The sequence below is a fragment of the Muntiacus reevesi genome, chromosome 18 (genome assembly GCF_963930625.1).
Source record: "Muntiacus reevesi chromosome 18, mMunRee1.1, whole genome shotgun sequence".
NCBI classification, from domain to species: Eukaryota; Metazoa; Chordata; class Mammalia; order Artiodactyla; family Cervidae; genus Muntiacus; species Muntiacus reevesi.
The window spans coordinates 38,486,241-38,507,831 of record NC_089266.1 but is presented as its reverse complement, the minus strand read 5'-3'; the positions used below and the strand labels follow the sequence as shown (position 1 = coordinate 38,507,831).

General features: G+C 41.5%; 1 protein-coding gene across 2 annotated transcripts in view; it reads right to left on the bottom strand.

Moving 5' to 3' along the window:
* Positions 1 to 1,603: 1,603 nt before the first annotated feature.
* Positions 1,604 to 21,591, bottom strand: part of METTL16 (methyltransferase 16, RNA N6-adenosine) — a 61,479-nt gene continuing 41,491 nt past the window's right edge. For both annotated transcript variants that reach the window (XM_065909086.1, XM_065909085.1), the window contains 4 exons: positions 13,212 to 13,281; positions 12,401 to 12,490; positions 3,147 to 3,320; positions 1,604 to 3,024 (listed from right to left, as the gene is read on the bottom strand). In XM_065909086.1, coding sequence (XP_065765158.1) covers positions 2,401 to 3,024; positions 3,147 to 3,320; positions 12,401 to 12,490; positions 13,212 to 13,281 — 958 coding nt within the window. In that variant the 3' untranslated portion in view covers positions 1,604 to 2,400. The remainder of the gene's footprint in view (positions 3,025 to 3,146; positions 3,321 to 12,400; positions 12,491 to 13,211; positions 13,282 to 21,591) is intronic.

The following is a 21,591-nucleotide window of genomic DNA, read 5'->3' as shown; positions in this document are numbered from 1 at the left end:
ATCTCTAAGTACTAGAGTTAACAAAGGCTAATACTGTGGCTGAAATACATTGTGAACAAGTGAGGAGTATAAATAATACACTCCTGTGACAACACGGAGGAAAAAAGCATAAGGTGAATATACAGAATGAACACAACCAAAGTTGAACCCACACACTCACACACCCCATCCATAGAGAGAGATCAGTGACTAGAAGGAAACACTGAAAGACCAACAGTGGCTATGCTCCTGAAGGCTGAGACGAGGGGTGACTGAAGCTGTGTTCTCCTTTCATCTTTCCAAATCCTTGATGAGCATGTACTACTCCTTTATAGTGAAACAAACATGCGAACAGTGATGACTTTATTGAGTGAAGAGTTGTTACCTAACTCACTTATCCTAAAAGTTGATCAAGATAGAAACTAGCTTTGGGTCCAGCATACGACTCCAATGTGTCGTAAGAGGTGAGGAGAGCAGGATGGTGTGGGTGGATGGAGGAGATGACTGGACCACTGGAATTCAAGGCCCTGTGCTGAATCTTGGACTCTGTGGTACCCTGGGCATTAAGTTTCCTTTTCCTGTCAAAGTCGAGGCTGAACCAGCATAGCAGTTCCTAACCCCCATGAGTCAGTAGCTCCTCTTAAGTCGGGGAACCTTCTCTCCAGGAAAAAACCCAAACATGTCCACAGAGCTTCTGGAAATAACCCAGGAGGCTCTGGGCTCTCCAGAGGTCCACGGACCAGGCTAGAACACGGGCTGGTTCGTATGTTCTCTGCTGCAGCTCTGTCTCCACTGCCATGGGGAGGTATGATATGGTCCTATTTCCGTTTCCAGTATCTTTGCTGAAGGACTGGTCTGCTGCTGCTGCTGCTAAGTCGCGTCAGTAGTGTCCGACTCTGCGCAACCCTATAGATGGCAGCCCACCAGGCTCCGCCGTCCCTTGGATTCTCCAGGCAAGAGAACCGGAGTGGGTTGCCACTGTCTTCTCCAGAAGGACTGGTCTAGCTGCTGCCAAAGTATGCCAAGGTAATCAGTTTTATGCCCCAACCAACAGCCACCTTTCAAAAATGTGGCTTAACTACTCTGCCGCAGTCTTCTTTGCAGTGAGGAGCAGTGGCACCGTACTCAAAAATTTCAGGATAAATAGAGCCCTCGGCTGCTGGTATAAAATTAAGCGGTGAAAGTCAAGCACAGCAGAGGGTAACCGAGACATCAAGAGGACAAAAAAGAGACGCCTTTCCCAGAGGTATTCCTGCTGAGCCCTAACACCACAATTAGAAACATATTTTAAGAACACAGTTACCCTGGCCTCAGAATTCTCCAATGGTAACAGGTAAACACAGAAGGGATTACAAACGAACTCCCCTGCCAAAACCATCTCTGATCAGCGATAACTTGTCTGCCAATAGTTGGGACTTTCTTAAGCAACTCACTACATGTAAGTACATCGTGCTCCATTTCTCGTTTTCATCACCACTCACTCACCCATCCAAAGCCAAGAGAGGATCTTCCCCAACCCCAGGATTCAAACAGGACTGACAGTTTTCAATTCTGAATACTCTTATATTAGCTCCACTTCAAACATCAAAACAAATTAAAAAAAAAAAATTCACACCAGTCAAACTGCTATAAAACAGTTCTTTACACAGGTTGGAGGCACGGGTATGGCTTCATTCTGCTGCATCGCAGTTACATCCGGCAGTTTTGCTTACCTAGTTCTGTTTCTGAAACAAGCAACATCCAAAACAGAGTCAGGAATGTGCCGATAGTCTCCGATGTTCCCAGGCGCTCCCTGATCAGGCCTTCTTCCTGGCATTACTGAGCTTTCTCTCCCTGACTCTCAAAAGACTAGTTCCTTTCTCAGGACTGACACAGGGGTCATCAATCATATATACCCGAAGTTTTTAGTCTTGAAAGTGACTTTAGAAGAGGGTATAAGGCTATCTGCCCTGGTATACCACCTCCATGGGGTGGAGGGGGAGGAGGGCAGGGGTGAGAAAGTCACCCCTTCTCAGGAAGCAACCAAGGCTGACACAGAAGGCAGGATGCACTGTTAAGTTCTGACCAGGATCAGACTGCAAAAATAATCCTTTTGGCCTCAGAAAACCAGTCTGAAGTCAAGGTGATCAGCTTAAGTCAGGTTTAAATCCCTTATGAGTTTACCAATGGCATTCTGTTGATGCTGATCACCAGAGTTCTTTCTCTGAATTACCATACTACGATGCCCTATAGTTTTTCTTTTTTTTTTTTTAAGGAGGGGGTTGTTTAAAAATGGACTTATTTGCTGGTTTAAGACAATTCCACATAATGTTACAGTGGGCTAATGATGGAATTCAGCTTGCCATTCCCCCCCGCCCCCCAGGCCACTCTTCAAAGCAAGCTGCTTTACAGAACTTTCCCAACTGTGCGAGAATTTTGGAGTTAACTAGCAACAAGCCTGAAAATTTGGTTACGTATATAAGTACAAAGCTGGTTCATCAAATCCCTGTTCTGGCCCTCAACCCAGTGCATTTCAACTAAGGCGTCATCTACTTCCTTCTTAACGTTTATCAGACACTTGAATAAGTAACGTCCAGCCACTCCTTGGAGATGGTTCCCTTTTTCAGACACTGGGCCGCTGAAGGGCTCAGGAGCCTCGTGGTCCTGGGCTCCATTACTAGAGCCTTTATAACCTTCCAGAACCTCCATGTCCCCCTTTTCCTCACTCCTTTCATCCTCCGTGGGTTCTGGGTTTTCCTCCTGGGAAAGTGCGTCCTGGCTGGGGCAGTGGCCCCCCACAGTGGCAGACTCGCCTTCCGGTGGAGCAGGCCCCCCCAGGGCACTCTCCTGGGGGCCCTGGGCCACATCCTGACTACTGCCAGACTCTTTGGGAGGAGACTTTTTCTCTTCCAGGGCTTCGATCACGTTCTTGGGAGCTAGGGGCACTTCTCTCAGTTGTCTCACTCGGTCTCTTTTCTTCCTCCTTAAGTGAATCCAGGAGTTTTCTATGGCTGTTAGGAAAAGGCTGATTTCCTCCTTTCCACAGGGAACTCGTTTATGCTGGACCTGTTTGAAGGAAAAACAGAATTTTATAGATCACTTTTCTCCTCTGAAAACTCCTTAAAAAAAAAAAGAAAAGAAAAAAGATTATTTTAAGTACTTCTTCAGTGTGCTTATCAACCAGGTACCTTCAGATCGGTGAGGATTTTTTCAATCCATGTTGTCACAACCACAATGCCTTCCACTGTCTCAGGGCCCAGAGATGACGCTTTGAGGGCTAGTTCTTTCATCACAGACCCCAGGACTACAAACGTAATAGGCTTCCTTGGCTTCTCTAGTTTTCTTCGCTTACTGGGTGGTGACTGAAAGAAAAAGAGGGCATGGGAGAATAGGTGAAGGTCATCCAAATAATCAAATCTCATGCATTATAATGAATTCAGCTGGGGGAATCTCCATGACCTTTGCTACCAACTGCAGAGCCCTAAAAAAGAACAAAGGCCTTGGCATGTTTATTTTTAATACTTAAAACAACTGTGCAAAATGGGTTTACCATCTCCCCATTTTCTAGATGGGAAAAACTAAGATACAGAGAAGCGATGGAATCTGCTTGAGGTCACATGGTTAGTATTTGTAAAGTTAGGATTTGAATCCCAAACCCAGGTACTTTCTGCCTGGGTTCTATCAGTGTGTAACTCCTCTGGTTACTAAATGTCCTTCATCCACCTGCTATGCCCAAAACAGGCCTGTGCAACTATTTCTTTCAAGGCAACTCAAGGACCCCAACGGCACTGTGTTCCTTTCTATTAAAAAAAGAAAAAAAATGCATGGCTTAAAATCACCACTATGGAGCCCAAGTTGATACGTGCTGAGACTTGTTGAAAGAGAGCAGCAGTGGCAGTTTGTGAATCACATGCTAGGAACGACCAGGGCACCAGGATCGCACGGGCTGAAGAGGACGCTGAATCCAGGCGTGTCAGGGCCAAGCCAGTGCCCACCTACGCGCTGCCTATTGGCTGGGGAGAGGGGGCACGAGCACCCACAAGAACAGTGGATTTGAAAGCTGATTCCACGTAACTCAAGACTGTCGTCTTTCTTTAAATTTCAAGCTTGAAAAGTGAACTACACTCTTACCACTAGAGGGACTCAAGTTCCATTTTAAACACCAAATGACACTGCTCAATTTAAAGCTTATTTCTTTCAAGTAAAAGGTTACTTTTTTTTTTTTTTTTTTTTTTTAAGTTAGACTCTTAGCTAAGATCAGATAAATTATGGACACTTTAAGAGACTGACTTGTAGACAAATTTTATCAAAATTAAAAAAAAAGAGTTTAGGCTAATTCTAAAGTTAGGATCGAAATGAGCAGGATTATAAAAAGGCTCAAAAAGAGACAATACCCAGTCAGCTCTGAAGATCTTCTAAAAAAAAAAAGAAGTATTTGATAATTGTGTGGTTGTGAACTCCGACTGTGCCTGGAAACAGTGACAGAGCACATAAGTACACACACAGTGAGGTCCAGTTACTGGGTGAGGCCTTATAGGAACTAACTAGCAACTCCCTACCCCCATATACACAAGAAAATAGCCAGATTATTCTATGCTAGAACACTTTTAGATGGTATTTCCTAGAAACAATCAACATTTTCTCTTTGTACCAGATATTAACTAATTAAAAAGGGAAGTTAAAGAATAGAAAGCAAGCTTAAAAGAGAAGGACCAGAAACAAAGGGTGTGTGTATGAGGAAGAAAGCTGCTCCTGAGAAATGGACGGCAGACTCTAAGCCCTGAGGGCTGAACGTGCTCAATTTGTGTTTCAGGCAAGACGAGACAAATTCATATGGGCACCGACACAGCAGCAGCACTGCTATCACTCAATTGCCCAACATAAGAAACACAATTTCTCCAGTTACTGAGAGCCTAAACTCTGCACTGAGGAGCCTGAGATATGATTATTAAACTGGGGGTGAAAAAAGACGGTGGTATGTAGAAGGAGGATGGGAAACAAGAATCAAATTATTCTTTCCGCTTCCTGACATCCAAGGCTGTTACCATGGAAAGGTCACTGTCACAGGGCCATCCCTGACAGCACACCAATGGGCATCTATAAATATGGCTGGAAGGATAGCGCCTCATCTCTCTTTGGACAGAGTCGGAATCATTTGTGCTTACAAATTCCAACCAGCAATGTGAAGATATTGCTGTGCCTGTCATTTCCTGCAATATTCTCCTCCAAAAGTAAGAATGGGCTTTTCTAGAACTTGAAGGAGAGAAATGCACCCTCATCAAACTTAACAAGAGCTCTCTCAAGGACCCACTTTCAGAAACAGCAAAACAGACAGTTTGTTGCCTTGTTACACTAGAACAAAAATGAAAACTTCTCCATCTCATATATGGCTCCTTTACCTTGCATCCTGGCTCCAATGTTCCATATATAATGGTCAATCAACAAATCTGGTATTTCTGAAGATTTTTAGTGAATTGTTTTCACTCACACACACACATTCTCAGGATTTAGTTTTACTCTTGGCCATGCCACACTGGTTAGGGATCTTAGTCCCCCAACCAGGGATTGAACCTGCACCTTTGGCAGTGAAAGCGCATATTCCTAACCACTGGACCACCAGGGAATTCCCTAGTTTTATTATAGAAACTAGGTAAACACTCAAGAGACAGATAATTTATACTTTAGAAACTCTAAAAGCTTTTATAAGTAATTAAAGATTAACTTAAGTCTGGCTTATAGCAATCATTCCTCACCCTATCTTGCTCATACTGAAAATTCTCAGTAGGCAGGGCCAGAGTAAAATACAGGAGCAGGTCCTAATAAATTAACAGTTAAATCCAACCCCACACAGGTTCAACAGCAGGTAACTGCTATCACAACACCAGTAATAGAAGCTGTTTTCCCCAATTGAGATGATCTTAATTTGCGAACATGCTTTTACATCTCAGACCACAAATATTTTCAATGAAGATTGCTATACTCAAGCTGTCATAGTTTAGAAGACAAAGTAACAACTTAACATTTTAAAGCACAATTTTAAAAAATCAATAATGATTAATTCAGTTTAATGTACAAAACCAGAAGGTGAATTTACAACCGATTTTGGGTTAGAAGATGAACTACTGTTATCACCCAGCTGAGATTACAGGGTGAAAGCAGTTTGGTGGGGAGTTGTAAATTCTGCAGAGACTATAGGCTTTGTATCTTTAACACTGCAAGGATTCAATGAATAATCATCAGTATGGGAGGAGCCTCAAGTGTTACCACACTGAAACCACGAATTGGGCAAAAATAGCTCTTACATTTTAAAAATATGCTTTACCTAGCAGAGCTCTTTTTTTTTTTCTTTTAAAATATTTGTTTGGCTACACATATCTTAGTTGTAACATGCGAATTCTTACTTACAGCATGTGGGATCTAGTTCTCTGACCAGGGATCAAACCCAGGCACCGTGCATTGGGAGTGCAGAGTCTTAAGAGTTGTCTTTAAATTGCTTAAATCTTCACTCTTCCTTTAATTTCTAGACCTCAGTGGTACAACCAGTCAGAAGACTTTCAAATCAGGTGTAACCTGATACAAATCTGTGTAGCATTCGCCATTCTGCTGCTAACTGAGGCTAAGGTAGAACACACATCTCCCTCATATCTGCAGGACAAGAAGAGGGTCATTCACTAAGATCTGCTGAGCATGAAGCCACGGCCTCCTCGATAAGACAGAGCAGCTTCCAGAATGGTCTTGAGGGGAAAGGCATGCTCCTGACTAGCACACAGGGGTCTTCCCTGCTCTGCCACATTCTGAATGGCTGCCGCTCCAGGTCCTCCAGGAACAAGCCGAGTGTCTGTGAGCTGTTACTCAGCACAGGCTACTACCTGTGGAAGAACAAGGCCAAGGGGCCAGCACTGCCACCTGGCTGGAGTCCACACAAGAGGTGCGCTGGGACGGACGGTCAGACCAGCTTACCTTCTTCACATGTGTATCAGCTCTGCTGCCATGAAGTGGACTAAGTATTTTGCTCTCTAAAAGTGTGGATTCTTTATTAACAGCCCAGTGGCATTTCTGTTGTTATCTAATCTGACTGGTTGCTGTTTTTAAAATGTCCTGTAATCATTCCTGCTACTGTAAGTCACTTCAGTCATGTCCGACTCTGTGTGACCCCACAGACGGCAGCCCACCAGGCTCCCCTGTCCCTGGGATTCTCCAGGCAAGAACACTGGAGTGGGTTGCCATTTCCTTCTCCAATGCATCAAAGTGAAAAGTGAAAGTGAAGTCGCTCAGTAGTGTCTGACTCTTAGCGACCCCATGGACTGCAGCCCACCAGGCTCCTCCGTCCATGGGGTTTTCCAGGCAAGAGTACTGGAGTGGGCTGCCACTGCCTTTTCTGGTAATCATTCCTGATATATGTAAAAACAATACAAAGTAAAAAAAAAAGAAAAAGAAAAAAGTTTATGTAGAATGCTACCTATCTAAGAAAGTAGGTGGCTATAACTATACGTGTATTTTCTTATATTAAAACAACCAACCCAACTAAAAACAATGGGAGGATAAATTAGAGAAGAGGAATTGACTGGGGTGAAAGAGACAAGAGAATGAAGCTAAACTTCTAACAGTGTCTTTTTGAGACTTGATTTTGAAACCATGTGTGAGTATCTTTCACGATTGCCAAACAAAACTAAATAACACACACACAAAAAGGCAACCGCTAAAAACACAAAGTAAAATGAAACACCTTTTGTAAATAAATACGGAACAGGTTATAGATGAAATAATACACTCTAAGATCTGCTTTAGAATCATCAGGGCAGCTCAGCATTACTGGGACATCAAATACAGGGGCAGTGAGAAGGAATGGTGGGAAATGATAATACAATATATTTTACTGAGCACCTACTATATATATCAGGCACTGTGCTAAGTACATTTAATCCTCAAAACCTGATGTGGTAGGTACTATCAGTAACTCCCAACTTACAGATAAAGAAACAAAAACTTAGAGAAGCACCTGCTCAACCTAAAGATAGATAGTTTCTATACACTCTACAATGGTTTTGGGGTAATCCACCATGCCGCCGTTAAACAAAATACCAGTACAAGCTATGTCAGAAGCAAGTTCATGCAGAATCCAAATGACTGAAAGAGATGAATCCCGGGGCGTCCCTGGTGGTCCAGCAGCTAAGGCTCTGTGCTGCCAACGCAGGGGGCCACGGCTCAACCACTGGTCAGGGAACCAGATCCTGCACGTAGCAGCTGAGAGCCCGAATGCTGCAACTGAAGATTCTGCATACCGCAATTAAGACCAGCACAGACAAGTAAATAAATATATATAGACAGGTCCAGAGAGATTTCTATGGGCTGCATGGTTAAGAAGGCTTTATGCAGAAGTTGGAACTGAGCTGGGCTGCAGTGAAGGAAGTTCAGAGAAAGGATCAAAGGGCTGTGAGCAAAGGCTGTAATGACAGTCAGCGATGACCCTGGCATCATGAAAAGACTGTGTAACTTCTAATACCGTAGAAGGCAGCACATTCAGGAAAACAGGGAGTGATCAGGATGGCAGGGAAGTCAAAGACAGAGTTGGAACAGGGAGCCACCGAGGAGCCATCCTTTCTTTGAAAGGTGAGCTCCGGATGAATCCAGGTGACCGTTACATGGAAAGTGGCTGGGACGGGTTTAGAGCAAGGTGCTGAGGGGCTGCTGAGTAGGTAATACCTGGTTAGACTGGAACAAAGGGCAGTCCCGGGGCAGCACAGTGACTTCGCGCCTAGGCTGCGAAATCAGACTAAGCAAGGCTTCAACCTGACTTTAAATTTAGAGTCTCCAATTTCCTCATCTAGAAAGTGGGGATAATACCACCCACTTGATTATTGTCAGGTTTGAATAAAATGACATAACGTGTGTGAAGCATTCACATCCTAACAAAGACTATCTCTGGTGCTTGAAATCTATTATACCGATTAACATTATGCTTGCAATGCTGTTCCTTAGTAGAAGTTCTACATCATATTCCTTTTAACACTCAACAAAATACTCACTATGCTCCAACTATGAGTCAGACATTGACAATTCCTCCTCCATGAAGTTCTACCAGGCTGAACCATTTTCTTTTCTGAATGCCCTAATTCTCCATCATTCTGGTTCCTACCATTCATTTCAGTACTCACTCAAATAAACTTTTGTATCCATACTTCTCACTCATAAAACTAGTCACTGTAAGCGATAGGAAATGGTATCTTATTTCTTTGGTATTATCACAATGAACATCACAATAAGAAAAGTAACAAGAGAAGGAGCCTTAGCTTTGGTTTTGCTAAACAGTTCAGATCCCTAACCATCACATCTGTTTTACAGCATAATTTATAGTCTGGTACAGTACTGGTTTTTGAACCATGTCCTTCCCCCCCACTGCCCTTTGCCACACTGAGCAGCTTATGGGATCTTAGTTCCCCAACAGGGGACTGAACCTGCACCCTCAGCAGTGAAAATGCAGAGTCCTAAACACTGGACTGCCAGAGAATCCCCTCTAACCATGTCTTAACAGGAGAATCCTTTCAATAAATAAAATCAATACACAAAACTGACAAAAGCAGATCAGCTCTGGTTAAAATGAGAGCGAGCCCTGGGTACCAGCCTGATACCTGTCTCCAAGAGTCACACCCTGAGCACCTACATGGAACCCCTCCTCTATCTGGAATGAGTTTGAAAGCGTGTGGACTAGGCAGTGGAGCGCTGTCAGAAGAACCCCATTCTGACACTAACAAGGCTACCTAATTAATCTGACCCCTTCCCTCCATCTGTTCTCCAGAAAGCCCTCTAGTTATGACTCCCTGAACAAGAAAGACCCAGGCTCAGAGGAAATGTGTTGAGCAGAGGGGGCTCATTTTTTAAAACCAGAGTTCCTGGGCAATGCTCAGACCAAGAGTACACACCATTTACTAGAGTCACATTATTTCCCCTTTTTCTTTTAACAAGTGTCAAACTTCTGAAAGCAAAGCAAAGCTAAAATAATGCCTTGGGCAATGCAAGAAGCTCGGACAAAGAGGCATTCTCAGTGGCCTGTTAAAATTCTGTAAGGAACAGTCCTTATGATATGTTTCCTTATATTTGTCATCAGTTGGAAATGAACAGACACAATTTTATCAACAGTAGGACTCGTCTTTTGGCTGTTAAAATAAATCCAGACGAGCAATGGGCTTAGTGTGGGCACTTGAATCAGCAGCAAATTAGAATTTTTCAGCATTCAGCACTGACAGAAGCAAGCCAGTAGGCCTGAGATAAGTGAAACAGAAGTTGCCATAGTAACTTGCACATTTACCCTAAAAAGGCGGGAATGGGGGTGGGGCGGGGAAGTAGGTCACTGTTTCTGCTTAACCAGCTCCAGTCCTTGGCTTCCTCTCCTCACCTACAGCACAGGCTCCTCCCTCCCCGGCATAGCGATAGGAGCAAGAGAAAATGAGATGACCGATTCAAACGGCAGGGAGAGGTCCAGTTGGCAGGAAGGAGAACCAAGAGGGCAGCCCACTGAAGCCCTCCGGAGGGCCCTGGGACTACCCCTGGGAAAGCAGCTGCCGAGCGAGGGCACCAGTGCTAAGGAACTGTTGCTGGGTTACCACAAATCAGAAACTGCCGTTTTCCCCGTAGCAGTTTAAGTGCACCTAATGGAACACTTGGGAATGCATTATTAACAGCTTTGGGTTGGGGGCAGTGGTGCGGAGGGATGAGTACTCTGGTGTGGCAGAAGCCTGGGGCCCTTAGCAAGAGGCATTCTTTCATGGCTGAAACTATGAACAGGGCTCGAGGATGACCTAAGAGACAGGGAGGGAGGGAAGAAGGCTTAGCTGATTCCTTTTCAAAGTAAGCTGGTTTTACTACCACAGAAACACAGTGCTCTTTGATACTCTGATCTGAAATAGCTGCTAATCCAAGAGGGCAAGGGTGTCACCGGTCCTGGAGATGGCCCGGAGGGTGCCAGAGCTCATTATCAGCTCTTCTGCCTGCGGTGCCAACAAGTGTGGAAAGCAGGTTCAACAGAAAGCACTCGGAAACAGGTGCAGCTCCATTTGCCTGCAGCTGTTAGTGTCTGCATAGGGATAAGCCAGGGCATTATTAACGATTTTAACCAGTTGGTGGGAAAGCCCTGGTATTCTTATTCTAGAAGACGACAGAAAGGATAATCCCTCAGGGAGGTCAAAAAAAGCACAACCATCTTTGGTAATCAGTGAGTATTTCAAACACTAACCTCTGGATACCCTACTGCATGGCACAGAGGCAGTCTGGGCTTCCATCAGACAGGCCATGCAGACTTGACTGGGAAAACTTATTTCAACCCAGCAGCACACCTAGCTGGCAGAACATAGGAAGGGAAGGCTGAGTTTCAAATCTGAGCTCACGTATTCAGAAACATCTTCAAATGGCCCCCTCATACTTTCGCACATCTCTACTCCTCTGCCCTACAGAAGGAAGGAGGCTCAGAGTTACAGAGAGAGCCTGCAAGAGAGCCTGTAACACTTCAGAGAGACTCTGGAGCAAAGTGCAGCCAAGACCTTGGGAGAGGAGCACCCAGGACAAGCCTATGGTGTGGACAGGGGACTGGAGACGGTGGACAGGACCAGGTAGGAGGCCTCCATAAACACTGGGGGCAGCAGCAGCTCAAGCTGAGCAACACGTGCATGAACGTTAAGGTAGACCGCTCCAGGGAACAAGAAGTCAATCCTTCTTCCAGGGGAGAAGTGAGAACAAACAGGTGCTATTCTATTACCACCTCTTATGTAGCCTAGAAAAATTATTCCGGCTAACCAGTTCAGAAACATTTTTCTTTTGCATATAGTAGCAAGCACAGAGAACAATGAGAATTTTGTGGATCATAAAATTACAGAAGAATGTTCACGGTCAAGCACATGCAAAGTAGACAAAATAGGATAATGAACTATATCACCCAGCTTCAAAACTCATCAATATTCTAGTGCTCATCTGAAAGTCAAGACAGGATCCTTTACTCGAATGATTTCTGAGTTTTACACATCAAAAGCCTGCAATCCCAAACGGCAATTTCTATATCCACAGGAACCCTAGGAGACAGCTACTCTAGGAAAACAGCAGTGATAAAAGAAAATAGACTTCAATTTCAATTCTTGAGGAATGTCCAACAGAAAAATCATACCCACAAGGTGTTTGTATTTGAATTTTTTAATTGGTAAAAGATCCTTTTCCAACTCATTTACATTTTCTGATTAAGAATCACTGAGTTGCACAGATTCAGAGAGAAAGGTTTTGTGGTCACCACAGACAGCCTTCCAGGACGGTGCCTGGTTTACAACCACTTTCTGTTGTGATGTAAGCATCTGGGGCAAACTTCAGGGAAACAAGACAGTACAGATTTAGTTGATTTATGACCTACTAAAACCCACCATGTACTGGATTTCAGCAAAGCTAAAGGAAGGTCTCAACTTACTGGTACTGTTACATCATCATAAAAACTCCAAGCCAAAGCCCATCTCATTGTCCGACCCTGGCAGAATTCTGTATAGGTGACTTTAGGAACCTGAAACCAAAAAACACAGCATCGAATCATTTTATTAGTTCTACTAATATGTTTCTGGCTGCTGCCTCATTTTAAATTATAGTTTGGTCTTTCTTTTTATCTTTCTTTTATCATCCAAAAACAGCTATGTCTAGCTGCCTAATAACCAATGAGTAAATCATTGTTGTTGTTCAGTTGCCCAGTAGTGTCTGACTCTTTGTGACCCTATGGACTGCAGCACGCCAGGCCCCCCTGTCCCTCACCATCTCCTGGGGTTTGCCCAAGTTCATGTTCATTGCATCAGTGATGCCGTCCAGCCATCTCAACAAAGTTGTAGGCTTTTTTCCTCCCATGAAACATGAGAGACAATTTACAGTTCTGGGTTCGAGGTTAGATATATGAAACACTCAAAACACAGCCCTTCAGAGAACTACTGGTAAAACGATTCAAATGTTCTTTTGTTTTCTTTTTTAGGAAAGAGAGCCTCCAAAGCCTGGCTAGACATAGCTATGTAGTCTCCATTTTAAGGCCTTAAAAAAAAAAAAAAAAAAGGCCTTATTTTGGTGATTTGCAAAAATTCCCTGTTAGCTCCAAAATTACATCATTCAAAAAACTAAATAAGCAATGGACAAGCAAAAATAAAACAAAAAACACATTTAGGGTTTTTTGGTATACAGGAAAATTCTATATTTCAAGTACCATCAAAAGTGGACACACCGGAATAGTAATGACAAAGCCTTACCCCTTGTATGCGAAGTTCTTCCTTCAGAGGAGCCAGGCTGCATTTCTTTCCCAGCATGCAGCTATACCATCTAGGAGAATAAAAAAAAAGCAGCCAAGTCAAACACTGTTTATGTGGTTACATTTTTACACCAAGCATTACTCAAGCCAACAAGATGAGAAGAGTAGCAAACAAATACTGAGTTAAGTTACAAGGGACAAAACCAAGAATTATATATAATGTCTTTAGACAGAGAATAAATCTAAAGAAGGAAAACATGCCCATAGCAACTTAAACAAAAGTCACTTAGTTTCTCCAATTATTTAGGGATATATGTATGTAGAAACAGAGAGGGGTCTCACTTACAATGCTCAGAATGAAGGCCATTCATGGGACAGAAATTAGTTAATAAATAACAAAAACAAGGATACACACCCCCCCACACCATATTAAGACAAACTGTAAAATCCAGTATGACCTGTACTTTGAGATATGCACTCACCTGCAAATAACTTAAGAATATATATTGCACTAAAGTTTCAAGAGAACATGAAATCAGTTTTCTCTATAGCAAATACAGGAGAGGGAGTATGAAGATGAAGTGAACTGGTTAAAACATAAAAGGACAGACTTTATCTCTTCTGATTATTCTAAAAAGTTTGCAGAGTATAAAATTTATATGGAACTTCTGCTTCAGGCTATGGCAGATTAATTAGTAAGAAAACTGCCAAAAGGAAACTGGACAAAATATATGAAACAATTTTTCAGAATTTGACAACTGCAGTGAAGACCTATGATCTCAGAGAGAAAAAAAAGGTAAGCCCCACAATTGCCAGAGCTTACTGCCTGGAGGAAATTTCCAAGCTGCAATGCAGGGAAAGGAAACTAAAATAGAACCCAAAAATCCTGCTGAATTGTTGAGACAGACTGGAGCCCAGAGAGGCTGAGGCAGTAAGAATTTGAAGAGCAAAAGAGAAAGGAGGAGGAGCTGCACAGGGAGAGAAATCTGGATGTCTGCAGAGGAGCTCCCTGGAATATTCTGCAGAATAACGGTCTGTGTGGGGGGTGGAGGCCAGGGAAAGAACTCTCAGAAAACAGTAAGCTGAACAACTCCTGGATTCCAGACAGCGAGGACTTGGCTTTGTGGTTAGACAGCTAGTTTGTGGGTCTACTAGCTACAGCAGAAAGCCCTTGTTAAAAAAAAAGGGGGGGGGGGGGCGCAAGCAGCAGAATCCTGAAAAGGATGCTGCTTTTAAACGGGCGAGCGGCTGTTTCGTGTCCGCACTAATAAAGCTTACAAAAACAAGACGTGAAAAAGGATCCTACTGATCACAAGTAATATAAGCAGCAAAACAAAGTCCAAAACTCATTAAAGGAATACAATGAAACAGAGCACCCCCACACATCAGAGACACAGTGTCCAGCATTTAGTCAAAAACTACCAGACATTAAAGAAGCAGGAAAATGACTCACAAACAGGATTTAAAAATCAATCATTAGAAATAGACAAACAAATAAGAAATGATGGAATTAGCAGACAAGGACATCAAAACAGCTATTAGAAGTATGTCCCATAACAAAACATGGACACGATGAGGCAAAGAAGGAAGGTATAAAAACTAACCAAACAGAACTACAAGACATGAAAATTACAATATCTCAAATAAAAAATTCACTGAATTGGATTAACAGCATATTAGACTCTGTAAAAGAAAAGATGTATGAACTTGAAGACACAGCAAAAAAAAAAAAAAAAACCTGAAATAAAGCACAGAGGGGGGGAAAAAAGAAAAAGATGAAAAAAATAACAGAGCACCAGTGACCAACGGGACGGTATCAAACCGCACACATATCTTGAGTTTCAGAAAAGAGGCAAAGGGGGACAAAAAGTATTTGAAAAAAAAGGTCAAAATTTTTCCCAAACTGATAAAAACTATAAACATATATAAGTTCAATGAACTTCACACATTAGAAACATAAAACCATATTATATATTTAAAATACATAACCAACTAGGACCCACCATATGGCACAAAGACCTTTGCTCAATACTCTGTAACAACCTAAATGGAAAAAGAATTTTAAAAAAACAGATACCTATAATGGAATCTCTTTGCTGACACATGAAACTAACATAACACTGTTAATCAACTATAAAATATAAAATAAAAATTAAACCAAACCAAACCACATAATCAAAGTACCAAAAATCAGAGACAAAAGGGAAATCTTAAAATCAGGTAGAGGGTAGAAACACTTTTTGTTCAAAAGAAGAAAGATAAACACAAATATTTAATATCAACCTCTCATCAGAAATAATGCAAACCAGAAGACAACAGAACAACACCTTTAAAGGACAGAAAGGAGGAACTCCCTGGTGGTCCAGGGTTAGGACTCCACACTCTCACTGCCAAGGGCCCAAGGTTCAATCCTTGGTTGGGGAACTAAGATCCCATAAGCCCTGTGTAAGAAGCAGGAAGTCACCACTTTGTCTTAACAAGAGCCGAACAAACCAAAAATCAACTCTTCTTAAATCCATGACAGAAGTATTCATAGGGCCCCTAAAATTAGAGATAGGCAGACAAATACAAAGAATCACAACTTACTAAAGCACAAGCCCACCTGCAAACATCTCCACAGGAACAACCAGTGCTGAGGTGGAGAAACCTGCACTGAAACTGACAGCCTGCCAGAGACTCGGCCCTGACAGCCTGAGAAATAAAACCTCCCGGGTGCCCACTCGTCAGGGGCCCCGCGCTTTAGTAACTATCATCTGCGAGCTTGACCAGGCTCTTACCGTCCCCTATGCTTCTGACTGGGGGAGAGGAAAAGGAACCATTTTGAATTAGACTAGGGCATCCTGTTCTTAAAAAAGTCTGCCCCCAGGAGAAACTAATTAGCCAGAGCCTGACCTCTTGGGGTTTTATCAGAGCCTGACTGACCCAGAGGAGGGGTTATCATTCAACTCCAGCCTACTCTAGACATCCTTTCCCACCAAAGCAGGGGCAAAAACAGAGAAGCATGTATGTAGCTCACAACCCAGAGGGACCGGGTCACTGAAAGGCTAAAACCTACTCAGAGGACTACAGAATGCTTCCCCTCCTCCACACCTTACCATGGCATTGCTAAAGGCCTATAAGAGCTGTTCCTTTCACCAAGTACATCATGTCTTCCTATTTTAATTATAAGATATACTAAAAGGCAAAAAACCCCCACAAGAGTCTGAGAGGCAGAGAAAGCATCAGAACCAGACATGGCAAGGATATTGGGTGTTATCAAACTAGGAATATAATAACTATGATTAAGATGCTAAGGGCCCTAATGGATAAAGTAGGCAGCATGCAAGAACAGATGCATAATGTAAGCAGAGAAGCAGATTCTAAGAACCGAAGAAAAATGAAAGAGATCAAAAACACTGTAATGGAAGGGAACAACGCCTTTGATGGGCTGATTAGTAGATTAGAGACGGCTTGAGGAAAGACTTTAGTCTGGGAATACCTCAATAGAAACTGCCAAAAGTGAAAAGCAGAGAGAAGAAAAGAAAAAACAACCAGAATATAATATTCAGGAACTGTGGGACAACTACAAAAGATGTAAAATCTGTGTAATGGAAATCTAGAAGGAAAAGAAAGAGAAAAGAACAGAAGAAATATCTGAAACAATAATGACTGAGAATTTCCCCAAATTAATTCGGTCAGATACTGAACCACAGATCCAGAAAGCTGAGAGAACAATGAGCAGAAAAAAATATTCAGAAACTGCACCTAGGTGTATGACTTTGAATAAAATCAAAGCTTAAAAAAAATCCTCAAAGAAGTCAGAAAAAGATATACCTTACCTATAAATAAGAATTACATCCAATTTGTGTTAAGAAACTATGCAATCAAGAAGAGAGAGAAGTGAAATACTTATTTCAGACAGAGCTGACTTCGGAGAAAGGCAAGTTATCAGGAATAAAGAGGGGCATTATTCTAAGCTAAAATGGGGACAGTCCTCCAAGAAGACATAACAATCCTTAATGTGTTTGTACTTAACAGAGCATCAAGCTACATGAGGCAAAAACTGATAGAGCTGCAAGAAGAAATAGATGAATCTTCTATTAGAGATGGAAATTTCAACAACCCTCTATCAGAACGGACAGATCTGGCTGGCAAAAATAAGTAAAGACACAGTTGAACTCAACAACACCATCAATCAATTGGATATAACTGACATATATAAACTATTCATCTTCTCAAGATCACACGGAATATTCACCAAGATAGACTGCTCTGAGCCATAAAATACATCTTAACAAAGTTTAAAGGAATAAAAATCAAACAACATCTGCTCTTAGTCCACAAGGGAATTAAACCTGAACTCAATAACAGAAAGAGAGCTAGAAAATCCCCAAGTACTTAGAGATTAAACAATATATTTCTATATAACACATGGGTCAAAGAAGATATCTCAAAAGAAATTAAACAGCATTTTGAACTAAATGAAAACAAAAAATACAATTTGTTAAAGTTTGTGTAGTGAAAGCAGTACTTAGAGGGAAATTTATAGCACTGAATGAATACATTAGAAAAGAAAAATCTAAAATCAATCATCTAAGCTTTTACCTCAGGAAGCTAAAAGAGTAAATTAAATCCAAAGCAAATAGAAGAAATAATAAAAATTGAAATCAGGAAATCAATAGAGAAAAATCAATTATGTCACAAGTTGGTCCTTTAAAAAGACCAATAAATTCAATATGCCTCTAGCTAGGCTAAGGAGAAAAGAAAAAACAAAAAGAGAGGACACAGATTCCTAGTATCAGAAATGAAAAGGTGCAAAGATAATCTTTTAAACAAGTGGTGCTGGAACTGGACATCATATGCAAAAAAACTCCCCAAACCCAAAACTATACAAAACCTTGTATCATTTACAAAAATTAACTCAAAATGGATCACAGACCTAAATGTAAAACAAAAGACTCCAGAAGATAATATAGGAAAAAACTAGATGACCTTGGATTTGGCAGTAACAATGATTTAGATACCAACACCAAAGGCAGGATGCATCAAAGAAATAATTGACAATCTGGACTTCATTAAGCTTTGTGAAAGATATGTCAAGAGAGTGAAAAGACAAGTTACAGACTGGGGAGAAAATACGGAACACCTATCTGTTATCTGAAATACACAAAGAACACTTATAACTCAAGAATATGAAAACAACCAATCTGATTTTAAAATGGGCCAAAGACTCTAACAAGACACCCATCAAAGAAGAAATACAGATGACAAACAGGCATTTGAAAAGACGCTCCCTATCATATGTCATCAAGGAAACAGAAACTAATGAGATACCCCTACACACCTACCAGAATGGCAAAAATCCAGAACACTGACAACACTAAATGCTGGTGAGCATGCAGAGCAACAGAAACTCTCCTTCTATCAGTTGAAAGACAAAAAAGGCCGAGCCACTTTGGGAGTCTTCCAAATATATTCTTAGCACGTGATCCAGCAATCCGTGCTCCTTGGTATTTACTCAAAGAAACTGAAAACTTACGTCCGCACAAAGATATGCACAGAGCTGTCTATAGCAGCTTTGTTCATAACTTTCAAAACTTTGAAGCAATCAAGATGCCCTTCAGCAGTGGTGCGTTTGGACAATGTAATATTATTTGGCATTAAAAAGAAATGAGCTGTTAAGCCATGAAAAGACATGGAGAAAACATATATACATAAATAAGTTAAAGAAGCCAATCTGAAAATGCTACATAGTGTATGATTCCAACTACATGGCATTCTGGAAAAGGCAAAACTATAGAGATGGTAAAAGATCAGTAGTTGGGAGGGATGGGTAAATAGGTAGAGCACAGAGGATTTTTTAAGGCAGTAAAATATTATGTATATTATAATGATGGATAACTGTAAATATACATGTGTCCAAACTCACAGAATATACAACACAGAGGATAAATCCGAATGTAAACAATGGACTCTGGGTGATAACAAAGTGTTGAAGTAGGCTCATCAATTTTAACAAATGTCCCAATCTGATGAGGGATACTGACTGTGGGAAAGGTATAGGAGCCAGAGTAAACAGAGCTCTCTAGAATCCAGTAAAATAAATAAATAAATATATATATATATATATATATATATATATAAAAGTCTAACACAAAAGAGAGAGAGAGATAGGAATGACCAACAAGCATATGGAAAGATGCCCCACATCTCTGGTCATCAGGAAAATGCAACTTACAGCTAGAACAAGGTATCACTATAAAACCAACAGAATGCATAAATTTTAAAGTAATGGCAACATCAAATGGAGTCAGCTGGAACTCTCATACATGGCTGGTGAGAATGGGAATCAGTACAGTCACTTGAGAACAGCTTGGCAACCTGACTCAGGAATCCTATTCCCAGATATTTGACTCAAGATAGAGGAAAACTTAAGTTCACGCAGACTAGTTTGCAAATGTTCATAGTGGTGTTATCCATACTAGCCAAAACCTGAAAAGGGTCCAAATGTCCATCAACTGGTGAGTGGATTAACCAATTCTGGCATATTCACACAACGGCATACTCAGCAATACAAAGGGAGACACTATGGATACAATGCATGTTATATGAAAGCCTGTTTTGCGTTGGGTCATTTACAGTAATGAGGAAACAGCCTCAGAAAAGAAGTTTATTGTACTAACAAATCCCAGAGACCAGCAGAAATCACCATGCAGGGTCACATGGGGAAGACACTAGGGTGGTCAGGAAGCAGACAACAGGAGTGAGGGGAGTGCTTAGGCCACGGCCTCTATTGCGGTTTCCTCAGGACAGGCAAGGCAAGGCATGGGGTACAGTTTAGGATCAGCTAGTGTGAATAACCTCCAACGGCTCTGGGCTGCGAAGGAGTCCCCAGGCACCTGGCATCTGGCCCTTGGATCATCAGGCAAAGGAAGATGGCTTCCTGGGCTGAGGCGGCAGATAGAGTAGGGATCTAGCTGCCTTGCAGATCCAAGGCTCACTCAGGCAAGGCTGGGTCCTTTGCTGTATCTAAGATCAATGAGCCCAGAGAGGGGCAATCTCCCCTAGCGAGATCAGTCAAAACCTCATAATACATAGAAAAGTAAAAATATTTACAATACAAAGCTAGAGACAAAAATCCATTTATTTAAAAGTCTAGAATAGGCAAAACTACCGTGATAAAAAAAAAAAACCAGTGACCACGGAAGAGACTGCAAAGGGACACTAGGGAACTTTTTTATGGTGATGGAAATGTTTTATATCTTGACTGTGGTGGTGGTGATGGGTACATTTGTCAAAATGCATCAAATCATACACCTGAATTGGAGGAAGTAACCCTATGCAAATTATACCTCAATAGAGCTCATTTAAATATACAAACTTAAATATGATATACCTTGTATCTTCAAACATAAAGACTAGTACACAATGCAGTAACGCTTTGCCTATTTCTTGCTTTATAACATAGCTTAGTTACACTAGCAATACATAATCTGTATCCTCCTTTTTTCACTTTTTCACCAAGCATCATAATTACTCCTGTGTCATTTGAAGTTCATCCAACTGCACATTATTTTTAAAGAGAAATTTCACACTAAGGGTATACACATTTAACATTTACTTGTTTATATGCAAAGTAGCTACTGCTGCTGCTGCTGCTAAGTCATTTCAGTCATGTCCGACTCCGTGTGACCCCATAGACAGCAGCCCACTAGGCTCCCCCATCCCTGGGATTCTCCAGGCAAGAACACTGGTGCGGGTTGCCATTTCCTTCTCCAATGCAAGAAAGTGAAAAGTGAAAGTGAAGTTGCTCAGTCGTGCCCGATTCTTTGTGACCCCATGGACTGCAGCCTACCAGGCTCCTCTGTCCATGGGATTTTCCAGGCAAGAGTACTGGAGTGGGCTGCCATTGCCTTCTCCGAAAGTAGCTACTATGAAGGTGAATTTTATAGTCACTAAAACTCAAGTGGATCTAACAGCCTCTAAAATCACATACCGGGTTAAAACTATAAATAATTGTCTTTTTTTTTTGCCATTTTTACAAGTTGAAAATGGTTGAAGATTGGCAATTTCATATGATTCACCCTAATACATTAAGTAATATGAATGAAAATCTTAATTACAAAAGTATGACAAATATTATTATACTGCTTTAGAAGTCGTGTGCATTAACCAGTACTTTATTTGCTTTTATTGTTTATGGGTTCAGCAACAGGTAACAATCCTTATTTTTAATCATCAATCCTTTTCCAGATTTGAAAACACAAATAAATAATTGTTCTACCTAAACTACTTTAAACAAACCTGGGTAAATTTACTTAGAGCCTAATCTATTTCATTTGGCAGCTTTACAAGGTTTGGAAGAAAAAAAATATGGTCCCTTTAAGAAGGCAGTGTACAAA